This window comes from Euprymna scolopes, chromosome 2 (assembly GCF_053919585.1).
Source record: "Euprymna scolopes isolate OS-2025 chromosome 2, ASM5391958v1, whole genome shotgun sequence".
NCBI lineage: Eukaryota > Metazoa > Mollusca > Cephalopoda > Sepiida > Sepiolidae > Euprymna > Euprymna scolopes.
The window spans coordinates 75,754,089-75,773,848 of record NC_136483.1 but is presented as its reverse complement, the minus strand read 5'-3'; the positions used below and the strand labels follow the sequence as shown (position 1 = coordinate 75,773,848).

The following is a 19,760-nucleotide window of genomic DNA, read 5'->3' as shown; positions in this document are numbered from 1 at the left end:
TGGAAACTTATTGAAGACACCTTGTAGATATGCTGCTTCATCTTCTGCTCTCATGTATTAGTTTAGTCTTGATATGTTCAATGATCCACTGTTTGAATCTGACTCTGTCAAGCCAAAACTCCTGACTTGCCTTCATGATTGTTGCTTGTAGTTCCTTAAGACAATTCTTTCATCATAAAGGATGATTTTAATTGCAAAGTTGGTTGATTGCACAACAGATATTTCTATACAATAAGAAAATTTGTGTATTCTTTGAATTCTTCAAACTACTGTTCTCATCTTGAGTGTTATTCTTACAATGTTTCGGCCAGTGTAACCTCCGATCTTTTTGTCAAACTTTGGAATCTTTCTGTTGAACTCAGAAATCTGTACAGAATTTTAAATGGAACTCTTTATTTAACCCGACAGCATGCTTTCAATCTGCCAACCTTGAATGGGTAGAAGTTCTGAGTAATTCACAATTATATTTTGAGTATTGAAACTTCAACCTCCAGAAGAATGTTATTTAGAACTAAATTTTGCCTAGTACTTTATCTGTTATGCCATGGGTTCTTGAAAATTTGTGTTAAACAATACAGAAAAATAAAAAAAGGTAGTACATCATAATCACAGTATTTTGAAAGTGCATTTAGTGTTCATGTCTAGGTGGAGTGGTGGAAGGGTGCAGGAAAAAGAAGTAAACAACCAAGAAGATGGCATGATAACATTTTTTTTAAATAGTTTAAACATGATTGTGATTGTATTGTGCTCTATACAAAGGAAATATTTTGATCTCACTATAAACATTACCAAATGCAACAATTTAAAAAATTTTTTACCATTTATATTACAATGTTTTTTGTGTCTTTCTTTTAGATGCTTGTCTCAAATGGAGAACGTTGCCATATTCTGCCAACAATGTTGGCCGTGATTTTCCAGATGATTGGGTTTGTAGCATGAACCCAGATTTATCACATAACAAGTGAGTGAACTGGTTTTCGATTTTGAACTTAACACATTCCTCAATAAGTCCCGGGCCTAACTAATTAAACACTAATTTTTAGGTAAAATTCAACATTATTTGACAACATAATCTCCTAGAATGATACATTTCTCTAAAACTGATGCCTTTTTTTTTTCTTTGTAGAACGATTTGTCTTTTCTCTCTTTTTTCTCTATTTTGGTTTCTGATATCATTTCTTCATTAGAGCCAAATCTCTTCCCTGAGGTATTTTTCAAATATCTGCAACTGCTCAGGGACCAGATCTGAAGAATAAGGAAGCAATTTAATCTTAATGTCTCATCGGGATGAAGGAAATCTTTGCCATGTGAAGCTAAAGAAAGGGGGGAAAATCAAAGAAAATATGTAAAAAAAAAAAAAAAAAAAAAAAAAAAAAACCCTAAAAAAGTTAAATTTAAAAATTTTTTTTTTTTTATGTAAACTAAGCCTTGATCAAACTCTATATTAATGTGCAATGTCTTTATTGATTTATTTATTTTTATAAATCTTTAAAATCTAGAATGACTTATGCTCTGATTTTTGGTTCTTGTCTAGAATTCATATATAAAAAAACAAATATAAAGAAAAATCTGCATGATATATGGAATTGTGAAAAAACAAGGTACTTGTAAAGTTTAACCAAGACATTAAAAAATGAAAATATCGAAAAAAAAAAAAAAAGTTTAAATTGTACGTATCCGTTATGGAATGAAGTTCTCTGAAAAAAATTTTCACTTAATTTCATCAAGTAGTTTTTTTTTTTTTTTTACACAACGAAAAAACAATTTGTTATGATACCGAGCAAAAGATTTGATTTTTAGGAAGAAAAGCTAGTATTAAAGATGGGGAGGGAGTGTCGGCGCTTTAAATTGAATTATCCAAACAAAAATTAAAAAAAAAAACGTGTTTTTCCGCTGTAAAAAAAAAAACTACTCAATCAAATTAAGTAACAAATTTTTCTGGAGATCTTCAGTTCAAAACTGATACGTACAATATAACCTTTTTTTGATATTTTCATTTTTTAATGTCTTGATTTAACTGTACAAGTACCAAAAACAAAAATATAATTTATTTTTTTTTAATGTGGAAGGAATTCTGCACAAGGACCAATATTTTTATTACAACGTTATTTTCAAATGCCCATTTAAAATAAATTATTCCGTACGATGTAAGGTTTTTAACAGAATATTCCAATTGAAACACAAAAACTTGAAATCTAATGTGTGTATGCCCACTTAGAGATGAGCTGGATGGAAAAGTTAAACTTCACTCTTGGTTTTTTGTTGGGGTTAGGAAAGTGGCTGAAAATGGAAATTGACAAATATATCAAAGATGCGTTCTCACTTTTTCATACACTACTGGAATTTAAAAAAAAGATATATATAAATTTATTTTTATAGAATTATAACAATATTAAAATAGAAAAAGTTGTTTTAATTTCATACAAAAAGAATTTTCATTATCGTTCATCTAACTTGTATTGAAAGTATATTTTGCTAAAAATTGTAATGGACCCAACAGGTATTATTGATCCCTAGATCACCACTGATTAAAAGGTTATGTTTAAAGAGAATCTGTTGTTTAAAAAAAGAATTAGAGCAATTATAAAAGAATTTTTAATAAATATTGAAAAAAGTTATTTGATGTCATTTTTAAATCTCTCTCTTTATATATATATATATATATATATATATATATATATATGTATGTATATACTTTTCTTTTGTAGATGTTCTTCAGCTGAGCATAAACTGAATATTTCTGAAGGACTTTTAAAGAAAGAAATAAAATCAAAAGCACAAAAACAAAAAGAACTTGAAGAGGTCAGAAAATTTTTACCCCCCCCCTTTTTTATGGTGCAGTATAATAAATGCATTTTGGTTAAAAACAGTATTATATACGTGTGTGTCATGTCAAATTAGTAAAAATTGATTAAGTAAAAAAAATAATTAAACGTAAAAATACAATTTATTGAATTATAAAGTTTTATTGTATTTGTTAAATATTAAAGGGTTTTTAACTGTAGTCTATTATTATGACAAAATATTAAAATTTGACATATCAGAATAGAAAATGGCATATTGCTAATATGTTTTTTTGTAAAAAAAAAAAAAAAAAAAAAAAAATAGTTTTAACAGATATTTTACCGATCAGTTCTCATAATTTTTGGAATTTTTACTAATTTCAACATGACATGTTAATACATAAGTAGTTTGTTTATAATCTAAAATGCATTTTTTGAAATTGAATTATATGGCACAAGCACCTTTTTTTTTCTTTTTGAACATTGCTAAGGATCTAATTGTGAAACTTTTGGAGTTATCACCATTCCCTGGATTATACTGACTGATGGTACTATTATTTACATGTTTATAATATATGTTTTTACAAAAGAAATTAATCTACAAATTATATTCTGTACAGATTGGGCATAAAATAATGCAACAATGGGTGACATGTCATAAAACCCAACAACCAATGTGATGAAAATAGACCATAATCTGACTTTTACAAGAATCTGATTGCTGCCTCAGAAAGAGGCGCCATATATTTTAGTTGTCACCATAATTAGTTTCCTAGCAAGCCCAATGAAGGCTGAATTCATACAAATAATTATACCAGTTTCATAGACAAAATTAACCGTTTATTTTAAGAGTATGACACACCAGTGCCAACAACAAACAAAAAAAACGCGGGTGGCGTACATAATATATCTTTGGAAATAAATTCTAATGTTTACTAGTAAACATATTCATTTTATTCTTGCAAAATCTCTGGAAATTATGGGTTACAATTATAATAAATGTCATTTTTGTTAGCAAATCAAAAGCAAACGTTGAAATCCTAAATCCTCTAAAAGTTTAAGACGAAATTGAGTAAATATGGATTTGTTTGTTCGTTTTTTTTTGTTTTTTTTAATACCGAGAGATAAAATTAAAATTTGTCTGAATGTGAATTTTTTGCGTTTTCAAATGTGTGGAGTCTGAAAATTATACAAGATTAATAGTTTAATATATTTTGTACGTAGTCTTTAAATATTAAAATATTTAAAGTTTTTAAAACTGACTTTAGTTGGATCGTACAGGGTAGAACGATAAAGTTGTCGCTCTTAATAAAATAAGATTACAGCTTTATTTTAAAACTTGATTGAAAAAATCAGATCAGGTAACTTAATTATGTAGTAGAGCTGACATCTATTTGATGTAACCACCTTCAGCCTCAATCACTGCCTTGATACGGGTCCAGAACTGGGCGCATGCGTTTTCCGCAAGTGCCGTCGAATACTTGGTGGATGGCGGCAATCAGGCTGGTTTTGGTGTTGTGGGAGGTCATATTGGTGATGCTCTCGACATATGACCAAACCAAAGTAGTCCAGTGGGTTCAAGTTGGGGGAGGAGAGGGCAGTGAGAGAAGCCTGTGTTTCTTTAAATTTGTGGGCTGGCGCCAAGTCCTGCTTCCACACTCAGGATCTTCCAGCAGCCACCTGATTGAAGCAGGGATCACCACACTCTTCAGCACTTCCAGGTACACTTTGGTGTTGACTTTCCAGCCAACTTCGAAGATGTGAGGTGGTATAATGTGGCCCTCACTTGAAACCACAACAAAGACCAAAACTGTTGCCGAAAACTTTTTCATCATCCTGGGCACATCCCTGTTATTCGTGGCAATCCAGCATTTCATTTTGTGCGTGCTGCCAATGGTCCTATTGTCATAAATTGGATCAGTAGAGAGCATGAGTTGTATAGCGGCGCATCTCTGATCTTGCTCGTTGAACATTGTGTCACTTTCAGGTTCCTATCGCTCTTGGGATTTGTACACAACTAGCCAACTAGTAGATGGTTTGCAACAAAAAAAAAAACTGGTTTTTATCAAATGGAAATGGAATCATGTCATCTTTTCTAGGACGACAATTGTATCGTTCCACCTTGTATTTTTGTCAACTCCTGAAATGTGAAACCTGCAATTATTTTTTGAAGAAACTTAAAATTCTACCAAAAATTTTGTCTTTAATAGATGAGAGAAAATTTTAAAATTCTTATCCTCTTGTATATATCATGTTTTCTAAGTAAGAGATTATGATTAAATCCTAATCAGGGTTTGCACAGGTTTGAAATGACCTTGAATTTTGAACTTTTTTATTTTTATCATTACCTTGAAAATAAAAATGGCTTGAAAAGGGACTTGAAAATCATTCTTTATGTCAAAATATTAAAAAAGTGGCAACGAATATATAAATATGTTTTAGTATTAATTAAAATACTGTCAAAGTATTTTTTAAATATTAAAATAAAATTGATTCTTCTGAAGCTGCATTGTATTATTTCCAGTATTGTTGATCTAAGAGTTATGCCCCTTTATCGCAAAACTACCTGATGTTATCCAACTATTTTACGTTGCATAAGTGAAATTCAAAAGCAAACTGAGCACAGTGTGGACCAATCCACAATAGGAAAAATAAAACAGTATTTGATTGTGCTGTATTGGCCAAATATTCTTTCAGTAAAAATGATATGTTATAAGAAGTTTCATTGTACATGTGAAATGGTAAACTAATATGTACCTATTTACAATGCCTCCCCACGGGACAGAGTTAGACACCAGGGTCGGTTTTTAAAGTGGAGAAAAGGTACAAAAATAAAAATTGTCTCAATTGATAAACTAATATGTAACTTGAGTTCATAATTTTCTAGTTGGGGATGGAGAACCAATTTTTATTTTTAAAAGATAACTACAAAATCAAAGAAAACATTTTCCTTTTTTAATAATATTTAAAAAATGGTTCCTCTCCTTAACTAGGCTTGTTCTTGACTTGTTTATATTTTTTAAAAACGTTTTTGACAAAGTTTTCATTTTGATATTTTATATATATATATGAGGAACGTTGATTTACTTTTCTAATGTTTTCTTTAAAAATATTTTTTCCAAAAATTTAATTTCTAAAACCAGGATTTAACTAAAAAAATAATTTGGTTGATTGAAATGAGATTTAACCAGATTTTATTTGGACGTTTTGTTAAATGAATTTAAATTTTTTGTATTTTGTAGGATATCAAAAAGAAAACGGAAAAATTAATGAAATTACAGGCAAGTTTCTTTTTTAATATTTTGACTCTTCATCTGAATTATCTCCCTTTGAATTCATAAGCATTTGCTAATTCTATAGCATGCTTCAACATGGAAATAATTTAATCCCGTTTACAAATAGTATTGTTATATTTTCAATAATAAATAAGAATGTCTTTATACATACATGTAGGGTATTGATACATATTGATCAGCTATGCGCTTTCCACTTCTTTTCATTATTGTGATTTTGTCTGGTCATTGCTATAGAAATAAGCTTCTTTTCATGAAAAAAGAGGACAATGGTACATTTGTTGAGAATTTTCTCAAGGTTTTATTTGGAGAAAATTGACTCGAGAGAAAAAGGCTAATGTTGTCTTAGCTAATTATTTACTTAACTTTCTAATTTAACAACTGAAATGAGTGATGAACACAGACAGACATCATGGTAACATTTTGCTTAGATTATCAAATTTTCTACATAATTGATGACATCTCATTTCCACAGCTTCAGAGATGATTTGATGATCTTTGCTTCTTTCAGCTCAAAAATGTAACATCATTTGTCATTGTTTGACTCTTGTTTTGTCTATGGTGTTTGACTTACTGCTTCCTGCATTAACTTTACGTCACCTGTCGCTGGGAACAATTCTGTTTGCAGATTAAAGTTATCCTGACATGCAGTAAATGTGACCCATGTCAAAATTCACACTAGCTAACTTGTCATCAACGTAGGGTTCCTACTAAGTAACAGTATTAGTTCATCTTTCATTCACACATGTAGGAGAAAAAAGTGACATTTATACATTGTCTTTTTTTTTTTTCACATCTCGATGAAATATCTTATCTAGCGTTAATACAAATAACTTTTAGCATCACTCTGCATTTGATGTCAATCAAAGTTCACACCTTGCCAAATGAGTAGAATAACAAAAATATATATATATATATATATATATATGGTACTTGTACAATTTAATCAAGACATTCAAAAATGAAAATATCGAAAAAGGTTATATTGTTGTACATATCCGTTTTGGACTGAAGATCTCCGAAAAAAAAATTTCATTTAATTTGATCGAGTAGTTTTTTTTGTTTTTTTTTACAGCAGAAAAACACGTTCTTATGAGAGCGTGTTGAAGTCAGCCATTATGGAATTTATTGAATAAGCCACGGAGAGATAACTCCAGTTAAAGCGCTGACACTCCCTCTCCATCTTTAATACTAGCTTTTCTTCCTAAAAGTCAAACCTTTTGCTTGATATCATAACAAATTGTTTTTTCGCTGTAAAAAAAAAAAAAAACTACTTGAAAGTTAATGAAATTTTTTTTTCAGAGGACTTTGTTCCATAACGGATATGTGCAATATAACCTTTTTTCAATATTTTCATTTTTCTTAATATCTTGATTAAACTGTACAAGTACCATATATATATATATATATATATGAATATGTACAAATAAGTTCTTGTCCAGAAGTCCCTCATTTTAAAAAACAAAGAAAAATCTGTATAATGTATGTACCTGTGACAAAACAAAAATACCATATTCTAAAAATTACTTAAATTGATCAAATAGTTTTTTTTTTTAAATTTTATAAGTATACAAGAAGTGATGTCTCGCCCAACATTTTGAAAAATATCTTTAAAAAAACGTAGGAAGATAACTCAACAATAATTCATAACGACACAGCAAGTAGGCACATATTTATCTTATTCACATTGCAGGAAGATGTGATACAGGGTCAGAAAATCCCAGTTTGAAAAGCCAGCACCCTAAAGGAAGAGTACCATGGACTACAAAAATATGCCTGTACAGCTCCAATATTTCCAGTAGGGGTGTATTAGGCAATTAGCAATAAACTAATCTCTTCTGAAAGGATGAGGAGGCAAAGCCTGGAAGAGTAGATCTAGAACTGCAAACTGCAAGATGCCTTGTTCCCCATTGCCATAGTATGGCAATAGGGAACAAGGCATCTTGACAATGGCATAGACTGATGTTTGGAGGCAAAGGGAAAATGCTTTTGTGTTATAAGTAATTTCCTATGGTATGGATGCTTATTATTTGTTTTAATGTGTTTTAACATTATTTTAAAACAATTTCATTTCACTTAAAATCATGTTTTAATTACAAAAAAAAAGTTAAATTGAATTAGCTATATAAAGTTGACGGGGTTATGGGAACAGGTGAATAAAAGCTGGTAATATTTGCAAAATCCAATATGGATTCTTGAAATTTCTGAGGAAATCGAAAGATAAGTATGCAATCATCATTTTAACAAGCTATCACTAAATCTTGTAGTTGAAACTAAAAAAAGAAATTAAGTAAAGGAAGTGAAGTTAGGTTATCTCCCTTTAATCAAATAATGATTTCATACTCATCTTCCTTGTAAATTTGCTAAAAAAATTTCACTACTCCATTTTGGATTTTTATGAATGTAACCAGTTTTTGGTTTCCCGACAAAGGAGTGATTTGACCTAGTAATTCACTACCATTCGTCTGTTTGCTTGTTCACATTTTTCTTAATAACCACGCCTTGGATTATTTTGGAATTTTGCACAAACATTAGTTATGGCAAAAATAAATTTTTATGCTAGAATGAATTTTCCAGAATAACTTTGGTTGCCCCCAAATCATTCATCTGTTCATTTAATCGCACTTTTCTCAATAACTATAACTTGGATTTTTTTTTTAAAATTTTGCACAAACATTAGTCATGGTGAAAGTAAATTTTTCACTTGTGGAAGAGGGGACCTTGCATGCTCAGCTCATTATTTACTAGTTCACATGTACCAGTCAATATAACAAATTTATTTTATTTTGTTTTATAAAAACATGAAACTAAAAAACTGTGGGGAGATGTAGCTAGTTTGGTATGAGACATTTTAGGATTTTATATTCTTAATTGATAATTTTTATCATCTATATATATATATATATATATATATATATATATAAAAGCGAAAATGTGTGTATTTATGTTCGCTTTTTGTATATGTCCAAGAAAGGCTTTTTTCCGAGAAGCGGTCGGTCGGCTCACAACAACTTAAAACTTTTTATATCACATATAAATGATAATATCTACGAGTTAACAACGGAGGTCGCCTGTCTATTTAATTTGCTCGACTTTGAAAATAAAATAATAAATATTCAACATTTTTCACTCGCCGCATGTGGATTAGGCTTTTTCGTATACTAAAAGGGACACTAATTCTGGCGGTATTTTTCCGGTCGGGATTGCCGGAAATGTCCAAAAGCAATCAGCTTTGATCAATATGGAAATTTTCCTTATTTCAGACAATTGCTATTCAATTTGGACAATCCCCTCCCCTTGTTATGGGAAGTTGCCCCCCCCCCTCCAATATCTTGGGAAAATAAAAATAAAAAAAGCGTTCCCGCAATAAATAAAATACTACCCCGCAGTCACCAATTCTAAATAATTAAATAAATTCAAACGTGTTTTCGTTAGTATTTCGTGGTGGCCCAGTGGTTAACGGCGCACGTTTTTTTTCACACTTTAATTTCCAACTTTGCCTCAAGGGTTTGGGTTCGATCCTCATACTTACCTAGCAAAACTTTTTTTTAATTCTCCCAACCGACACAAACACCCGGGTGTTTTGATTTACCCAAAACCACACACACCTCCAAACACCCGGGCAACGCTGGGTACCCCCTCGCTAGTCATTACATAAAGGTCAAATTTGATGCTTATAGTTCAGGGATATTTAAAAAAAAAAAAATTTGCATATATTAAAAAAACAAACTTTTGTCCTTTTCCTTGTAATTTAGACACAACAAACTGACAATGCAAACAATCTTTTAACCTTTTTTAGAGCAAAAAAGTGGTTGAGTCGTCACGACAACTAAAGCTCGAAGAGGAGCGAAAGAAGAAGGAAGAAGAGGAAAGGCAGCGTGAAGAGAAAAGGAAAGAGGAAGAAGAGGAGAAGAGACGGCAGCGGGAGGCGAAACGGAAAGCAGAAAATGATCGAAAGAAGGAAGAGGAGGCAAAGAAGCGGAAATCTACAGAAATGCATAACAAATCCAAGTCGGGAAGTCGGGTGAGTTAGGACGTTCATGAATGAAACACAAAATAAAGTTTTAAATTTTCAATATCATTAGAAGCTATTTATATCATATTCTTTGTTATAAATAACTATTTATACCATATTCTTTGTTATAAATAACCATTTATATCATATTCTTTGTTATAAATAACTATTTATACCATATTCTTTGTTATAAATAACTATTTATATCATATTCTTTGTTATAAATAACTATTTATATCATATTCTTTGTTATAAATAACTATTTATACCATATTCTTTGTTATAAATAACTATTTGTCATATTCTTTGTTATAAATAACTATTTATACCATATTCTTTGTTATAAATAACTATTTATACCATATTCTTTGTTATAAATAACTATACCATATTCTTTGTTATAAATAACTATTTATATCATATTCTTTGTTATAAATAACTATTTATATCATATTCTTTGTTATAAATAACTATTTATATCATATTCTTTATTATAAATAACTATTTATATCATATTCTTTATTATAAATAACTATTTATATCATATTCTTTGTTATAAATAACTATTTATATCATATTCTTTGTTATAAATAACTATTTATATCATATTCTTTGTTATAAATAACTATTTATACCATATTCTTTGTTATAAATAACTATTTGTATCATATTCTTTGTTATAAATAACTATTTATACCATATTCTTTATTATAAATAACTATTTATATCATATTCTTTGTTATAAATAACTATTTATATCATATTCTTTGTTATAAATAACTATTTATACCATATTCTTTGTTATAAATAACTATTTATATCATATTCTTTGTTATAAATAACTATTTATATCATATTCTTTGTTATAAATAACTATTTATATCATATTCTTTGTTATAAATAACTATTTATACCATATTCTTTGTTATAAATAACTATTTATACCATATTCTTTGTTATAAATAACTATTTATACCATATTCTTTGTTATAAATAACTATGTCATATTCTTTGTTATAAATAACTATGTCATATTCTTTGTTATAAATAACTATTTGTCATATTCTTTGTTATAAATAACTATTTGTCATATTCTTTGTTATAAATAACTATTTATACCATATTCTTTGTTATAAATAACTATTTATATCATATTCTTTGTTATAAATAACTATTTATGTCATATTCTTTGTTATAAATAACTATTTATGTCATATTCTTTGTTATAAATAACTATTTATACCATATTCTTTATTATAAATAACTATACCATATTCTTTATTATAAATAACTATATCATTCTTTGTTATAAATAACTATTTATATCATATTCTTTGTTATAAATAACTATTTATATCATAGTCTTTGTTATAAATAACTATTTATACCATATTCTTTATTATAAATAACTATTTATGTAGATAATGATTGTAGCCTTATTTCTTGCTGCAAATTATTTGTTTAGCGCAAATAAAAATGGAAGCTCTATGGATTTCAAATAAAAGAATTTACTTTCAAATAAGTAAAAATATATTTAATTAAATATTATCTATGTATGAATAAAATTTTGGGTTCTTGTTCAGAATTCCACCTATATACAAAAATAAAGAAAAATCTGTATAATGTACGTACCTGTGACGAAATGAAAATATCATATTCCAAAAATATATAAAATGATAAAATAGTTTCATTTTTATAAAGAAAATCATTTTCAAGCGATTAATTGGAATTCGTAAACATTGCAACAAAAGTTTTGCAAGTTTGAATTATTGTGGAGTTATTTCTTTTTACTTCTTGAGATTATTTCCAAGATGGCGATGAAAGATAATCGGTCCTCCTTTGCTTATTTTTAGTCAAATTAATCAGGTAGTTTTATTTTTATGTGAGGTTTGAAATATAATATTGTTCTATCACGGGCATTTTTTTTTTTTTTTTTTAATATGGGGGAATTCTGAACAAGAACTACTTGTTATTTCTTACCACTTGTTGTTCTCGCCACTACATGACTTTGATTATTAATTCTTGTTTATTATTAATCAAATATTTTGTGCACTGATCGTTCAATGATTTGATAAGAACAACTTTCATTCTCAAGCAACTCTGTTAGTTGTTGAACTTTCTCTTTGTTTTATTTTACTTTTTAAACTTATATTAGACTTGAATTCAGGTGTTAATATTATAAAATCTACTTCCTTAGTGATGTGTAACTCTGCCTATTTCTTTTTTGTCAACCAATCAGATTTTTCTGTTTGCATACGATCAAACAAAAAAAAAACATAACATTCTAATAGTATAAAGATTTTTCATTGAATTTTCCATTGTGAAAGGATATAAAAAATAATTTTGTATGATGATTGAAGCTTTTAAAAAGCAAAAAACAAATACAATTTAATTGTACCGTGTTTTGATTTCAGACGGTCTTGGGTGCACATAACTCCACTGAATTTCTGAGTTCCCATCGAATGCGAGAGCAAGCTCTTCAGCCAACCAAGAAGACAGCTCGTACGGCAGCTCAGGTTTATGCGGAAAGAAGAGCAGCCGTGGCAAATAATTCTTCCAAACTAAATTCCAACTCCAATTCTAAGAAAGTATCCAGCTCAAAGTCGTCACTACGCATCACACCGAAGAAAGTAAGCCTAAATATCTTCAATATCAATCTCTGTATTAATAAAATTGTGACAACTTTTTGTCTTTGTACATAAGTTGTCACATATCTATGTGACTTATACAATTTTTTTTGTGCTTATTCAGATTAGCATTATAGTTGCATTTATAAAAGAAAATACAAAAATGCCCGTATAATGTAGGTACCACTAATGGGATTGAGATGAAAAATTCCAAAAATCATGTAATTTGATCAAGTGGGTTTTTTTTCCCCCCCTTCAAGTCTGTAGATTAAAAGTTTGTTGAGTATATAGGTTGAGAAGTGTCCTCGCACACATGCACACACTCTCACTTTTAGAGAGTTTTATATTCGCTCATCTTATTGTCGATTGTGTATGATTATTCGGTGTAAATTTCTAATTGATTGGTTCCATATTTTGATTTTGATTTTCAGGCTAAAAAGAAAATCAAACCAAGAAGACGATCTGGCTGGAATGATGATGATGATGACGACGACGACGATGATGATGATGACAAAGACGATTCTGAGGAGGAGGAGGAGGAGGAGGAGGAAGTGATTGTTCCAACTAAAAGATCTCGTAGGCAAGCACAGATGGTTAGTAAAGATTACCGTGAGGACAAAACGGCAATTGAGGAGCCAGTGAAAGTGTCGCCAAGAAAGAGTAACAATGTAAAGAAGACAGTCAAGCCACCCGTGGCACCATCTTCACCATCCGAAGATGAAGAAGAAGAGGAGGAGGAAGAGGAAGAAGAGGAAGAGGAGGAAAATGTAGAAAATTCACAAGATGAACAAGTGAAATCGAAGGAGATTGAACGAAAAGATAAGAACAACAAACTTTTGACGCGGGTTAAAGAAGAAAAGAAAGAGAATTATAATGAGGAAAGGAACAAAGGTCATCTCAAGTCAAACGCTGATTCCTCGTCGGTCAGTAAAAGTGATAAAGAAGATAAAATAACCAAAAGAGAAATGGAGGCAGACAGCTCTCTCTCCTCGTCCAATATTTCTGTGATAAAGTCCGTCGATGGTAGCGCTTCCCCTCAACAGAAGGAACTGAACTCAACACAAGTTGTAAGTTGTATTTTCTGACATAAATCTTTTTTTTTCTTTTTTTACAATTCACCGTGAGGCATATATGAAAAAAAAATGTCTAGTATTTTTTTTTTTTCTTTTATCTATTTTTTGTACATTTCTCCTTCAATAACAGTACTCCTCTCCTCTTCACTCGAACCTGCAACTGGTTCAATATAATAAAGAAAGAAAAAAAGAAAGAAAGCTGAGGGTTTAGTTTCATTCTTTCTTCTGAAATAATTACTAAAAACGATAGACTTTTCTTATTTTAACTGTTATGTTCATGTTTTGATCGATGTGGCCGTTGACCTTCCTCAGATGTATCTTTTTGAACTTGGGAATATTTGTAAAATTTGGAAATCTGTATGAATTTTGTACAGAGTCCTTTATTTAATTCACTGGAGTAGATTGTTCTTGTTTCATAAGCCATGACTGTGTAGAAGTGCTAATTTATAGACAGAAGAATAGAGAGTAAAATTACTGAAAAAGTATTGCATATGTTTAGCATAGTAGTAGTAGTAGTAGTAGTAGAATAAAATTGAATACAGCATGGGAACCAATAATTATAAATAGTAGTTTAAAACAGTAAGAAATTTTCAATATGAGTAATGGTAAAAAAACAAAATTAAACATGTAGATAATATTAAGTTTAAGGTGACTAAAATTCCTACTAGAATTGTCCCCATGGATTCATGGTTAAAAATATTGGTTAATAACCGGTTCTAAATGTCATTGATAAAACCTAAGAGTAACATAAATTAACACTTCGATTTCATCACGGCTGATGGAATGAGAACAATCTACCCTGTGAATTCAATGAAGAAATCAGTTTGAAATTTTGTGCAATTTCTTGACTGCCAAATTTAAAAAAAAAATGTACCTAAAAAAAAAAAAAAGATTGAAGGTTACATTGGTCAAAACTTCTGGAGTTTAACATAAAAAAATCCCAAGTTTGAAAAGTTGGAGATTACATCAAGCAAAATGCTGTGAATATAACAACCAAGATGAGAACAGTAGTCCAAATAATTGAAAATTATCAATCTTTATCAAAAAAAAATTTCAAAACCTAATTTTAAATTCATTGTGGATTTATATATGAAGGCTAATAACAATGTTTGGTATTAAATGACCCATGTATGTATCTATGAATTTAAAATCTTGGTTACATTCTCTTTGTGAACTTGTTTTTTTTTTTTTTTTCTTCTCAGGTAAAAAGTGGTCATCAAAAACCTGAATCTGCTCCAGCTGAGCCAAGTTCCAACGATGCTGATGAGATGAAAGGTAAGTGCTGCTAGGTCTCAGATTTTGTCGTTACGAGTGTATTCAGCATTATTATATGAACTTAAGTCCTATATATTTTTTTGAATGACCAATCTGCCAGGAGAAAAGGTTTCGATGCATTAGGTACACTATCAATGAAAATAACTTCTAATTTCTCACTCTTAACCCTTTCCCACCAAATTGTACTTTCAAGTCGCATGTGAAAAAAAACACCTTTATAGGAAATATTTCTTACTCTTATGGCTTGTCAGTCCAACTGGTCTTCAAAGTACAAATCTATGCATGGTTCAACAAGTGAATGCGGGGTTTGTTTATGTTCGTGTGTCAGTTGTACGCTAACTTCTGTCACATGTAGGTTTCATGATTAAAAAATTTGTTACATAAAAAAATTCTGGCGTTAAACAAATCTAATTAGTCCTACACTATTAAGCAAGCTCCAGCCTCTGTCCCATCACCACAATGTTGCATCCCTGAAATTTTTTATAATTCAAAACTTCTCGGACTGGATTGATGCTTGTTTGGGACAATAACATTTGATATACACAATTGGATAATTTTATTTTGTTTGGCATCGCTTTTTGGATCCTTTTTCTATTACAAGAATGGTTCTACACTTGAGGAGGATTGGTGTGGGTGTGACATGCATTAACAATCATTAATTTTTCAAGAGTTGATGGAAGATTATTAAGATCTGCTGAGTAAAAATGAATGCTTCTTTCTTCTCTCTGCGCAAAGTTCTGTTTGATGTTTTTGAGGACTTCATCTTGTGGTAGATTTGCTAAAAGTCTGAAGAATTGTTTTTTTTTTTTCTTTCTCAAATTCACAAACACCTATCAACAGAATTTGTTAACACAAATATCATCGCCAAAACGCTCTCTCTCTCTAAACCTTTATTCTTATTTGATGATCAGACGTCATTATCTATCGACCTGCAAATATGTATCTCTTCTGTCCGTATTGCATATGGTCCTTTTGTTGTTTTGTATCTGAACTTTCTTTACCTGAACAGAGAAAGAGACATATATATGATAGGTCCTTTTTTTTTTTTTTTACTAAAAATCCGATTATGTACAGTTTTTAAATGTATCTTGTGTGATGTTTGACTTTTAGTTGGACACCCACACACAGATAGTTAGGCGCAGTCTTTCTCTATTTTCAAATTATAAATACCATAAAGTTACTGATGCAAATATTATTGTACCAAGCAAATAAAATACTTATCTAAATACTCTTATTAATAGTTTCAGAATATATCTCGTAATGGTTGTCTATCTTAAAAAGCCTAAGAGAAGTTTGTAAATAAATAGACAGGAATTACAACTTATGTGTATTATAAGATAATTTATAGGTGGCGATTACAATATGAGGATGTATTGAATATTAGTAGTATTAAAAGCAAGACGAAACAAATGCAAAATTTGAGTTTTTATTTTTTTTTAAACTTTGTTTTTTATAATTATAACTTATTTATTTTTTCTTAAGTACTAATCTTACTTGCTTTTAATGTCACTAGATGCTGGAACCCTGTGTGTGTGTATCTCAGTGATGGGACAGTTCTAATATTTTTACTGATTCCGAATTTTTTGAAACCTTTAAATATTGAGTTATAGAGTTATTTTATTTTTTTATTTTCAGCTTACTGCAAAAACCCATGTAATATGTAAATATATTTTTGCAAATATAAAAAAATACACTTGACGGGAATGATGTATAGATTTTAGTTTCCCTGATAAGTTGTTCAGCATTAGTAACAGCAATGAAAAATAAATTTTATAAAAAAAACAAAAAAAAAACAATTGTTTTTGGTATCAGAAAATACACAAATTTTTCCGATACCTTAAAAAGTTCTGGTTTTTCCAATTCCTGATTCCAATTAAGCGTTCCAACACTTATGTTTACATACAATGTTCTTTCCAATTGATTTTACAAGCATACTTTAGCAAATATCTGATTGTTGCTAGCATATCATTTGAAATTTCTTTTCTTTCTTTACAGAAGATCTGCATAGTCGAGTGGAAGCACTTGTGAATGGTCGATGGTAAGTTGTCTCATTTCGTTTCTGTAATTATCATTTTATCACTTTTTTTTTTTCTTAGAATATTGAAACGGTTTCATAAAAGGAACTTCCTCCATATTACATGCTCTACACACACGGGTATATCATTTCATATCATTTCATGTCATTTCATATCATTCAGACTAAATGACACACACGGGTATATCATTTCATATCATTTCATATCATTCAGACTAAATGACACACACGGGTATATCATTTCATGTCATTCATATCACATGCTCTACACACACGGGTATATCATTTCATATCATTTCATGTCATTTCATATCATTCAGACTAAATGACACACGGGTATATCATTTCATATCATTCATATCATTTCATATCATTCAGACTAAATGACACACACGGGTATATCATTTCATATCATTCATATCATTTCATATTACATGCTCTACACACACGGGTATATCATTTCATATCATTTCATGTCATTTCATATCATTCAGACTAAATGACACACACGGGTATATCATTTCATATCATTCATATCATTTCATATCACTCAGACTAAATGACATGAAAAAACATTGACAAATTTTTAATTCAGAATATTTCTGTTCACTCCAAAATAAAATGAAAGGGGAAAGTCTCTGAATGTTAAGAATTTATATTTATATATATATACTCATTGTTTTGCATCACTATAAAGAGTTCGAATCGCATGCTGAAATCGATACAACATGTTGCTACCAATGTTGTCTTCTACTTCTATGTTAGTGTCTCATATATTCACAATTTAAAAAGGAATATCTAAATTTAATCTAGCATTGTGTGTGTGTATATATACTCTGCATATCCATTTAATTTCTTGTTTTCTGTCAATTTGAAAAGAAGGAATCCTATTTATCATTATAAAAAGTCCCTTTAAGAAAAAAAAAAAAAAGTTGAGCCTCCATCCCACCTTCTTTAGGCAATTAAGAAAAAGTGGTCAATCTGAACATAAATGCAACATTCTGACTTCCTGTCATTCAATACTTTCTGACTGTTTACTGTTCATGCTCACCGACTTGACATTTATAGGTACTTAATTTTCCCCAATTCTTGTGTTAATTTTTGTTGCCTGGAGGTAGAATACTAGCCTTCAGAGTCAAGCATGACTTTAGAACTGGGTGTGAATTTTCTGACTGGCAGTTATTTTCACTTTGATTTCACTTATGATTGTTTAAGCATGAAAAACTAGTGTCTGTAGGTACAAAAATAATTGTTAATATTTATTCAAAAATATTATCAGTGTGTGTGTGTGTATGTATGTATATATATATATATATATATATATATATATATATATATTTATTACCATTTTATCTGCTTAGTTACACATGTTTCGATTACCGAATCATATCAACGACCCAGTAACTTCATCAGACTTTAACAGAAATAGTTATGATTGGAAGAACAATATTAGAAGAAGCAATAAAAAAAAAAAACGGGGAGGGGTTCAATTCTGATTTGACAACATTTAAGTTTTAAGATTTAATAATTAAATAAATATTGAAAAGGGGTGAGGTGGAGTTTAAAATATTCAACCAGACATGGATTGGAGAGGGGGGAGAGAGAGGGAGAAGGTGGAAAAGAAGCAAAGGGTGTAAAATGCATAAGACTTTGAAGGTGGGGGTAGGGGGAGAGAAAGAGAGAGATAAGGACTAAAAGGAAATACCAACAGTTAAGGAGGTGGCGCTCACTAGCGGACTGTTAGACTGTCGCGGTTAGTTGCTGGAAAGATGTCATATGGATTTTGACATGTTAAAGATTTATGCGGATTGGGGGGGGGCGTTACATATATAATGTAATTTGTGTTAAAGAAATCGCTATGTCAACAACAGTATTCAACTGTTTCAGTATAAGCATTATATTTTTTTAAAGAAATCTGAAGACACTATTGAAATTTTCCTTTGATTCCATCTGGGGTCACTTTGGGAAATTATTGGTTAAATCCATAAAATCACTGAAATAAAACATACCGAAACAAAATTCATTATTTTGAAAATAGATTTTCTTTGCTTCATAAAACAAGAAAAAAATTTAAACAGAATATCTCTAAAAATTGTATTTATTTGTATGTTTCAAGCTAAACAATTTTCTAACCAATTCTGTTTCATCTATTTGTTAGGTTTAACGCAACAGTGATTAAAGTGAATCCTGCTGAAGGCAAAGTAAAAGTGAAGTTCGACACTTATCCCCGTGATAAATACGACAAGTGGTAAGTAAAGGTCTCTTTCTCCTGCCTTAGCCTGTAGAATGTACCGACTCTACCTATGTTTAACCATATGAGGATTGGATCCAAATGGCTGAACGGTCAGTGCTACGATTGATTCGCAACGCTCCATTTTGCTTAAGTACTTGTCCAAATTTCCTCTGTATTAAAAACAAATATGAAGAAAAATCTGTATCATGTGAAGGAAAGAAAATATCATATTCTAAAAATCACATAAGTAGTTTTTGTAAAGAAAATTATTTTTAAGTGATTGATGAGAACAAAAATCTTACAAGTTTGAATTATGTTGAGTTATCTCCCTTGTCTTTTGACACTGCTTTAAAAATGACATCATGCGACAGTTGCTTTTTTATTAGCCAGAAAATTTAATTTTCTCATTTAAAAATAAAATTATGA

The 19,760-nt window shown here is 29.8% G+C and overlaps 1 protein-coding gene across 3 annotated transcripts in view; it reads left to right on the top strand.

Moving 5' to 3' along the window:
• LOC145292415 (uncharacterized) overlaps nt 1-19,760 on the top strand; it is a 101,983-nt gene that overhangs the window by 68,817 nt on the left and 13,406 nt on the right. For all 3 annotated transcript variants that reach the window (XM_080138725.1, XM_080138723.1, XM_080138726.1), the window contains exons 17-25: nt 856-961; nt 2,709-2,802; nt 6,026-6,064; nt 9,876-10,100; nt 12,506-12,721; nt 13,150-13,785; nt 14,994-15,066; nt 17,062-17,104; nt 19,260-19,349. In XM_080138725.1, coding sequence (XP_079994851.1) covers nt 856-961; nt 2,709-2,802; nt 6,026-6,064; nt 9,876-10,100; nt 12,506-12,721; nt 13,150-13,785; nt 14,994-15,066; nt 17,062-17,104; nt 19,260-19,349 — 1,522 coding nt within the window. The remainder of the gene's footprint in view (nt 1-855; nt 962-2,708; nt 2,803-6,025; nt 6,065-9,875; nt 10,101-12,505; nt 12,722-13,149; nt 13,786-14,993; nt 15,067-17,061; nt 17,105-19,259; nt 19,350-19,760) is intronic.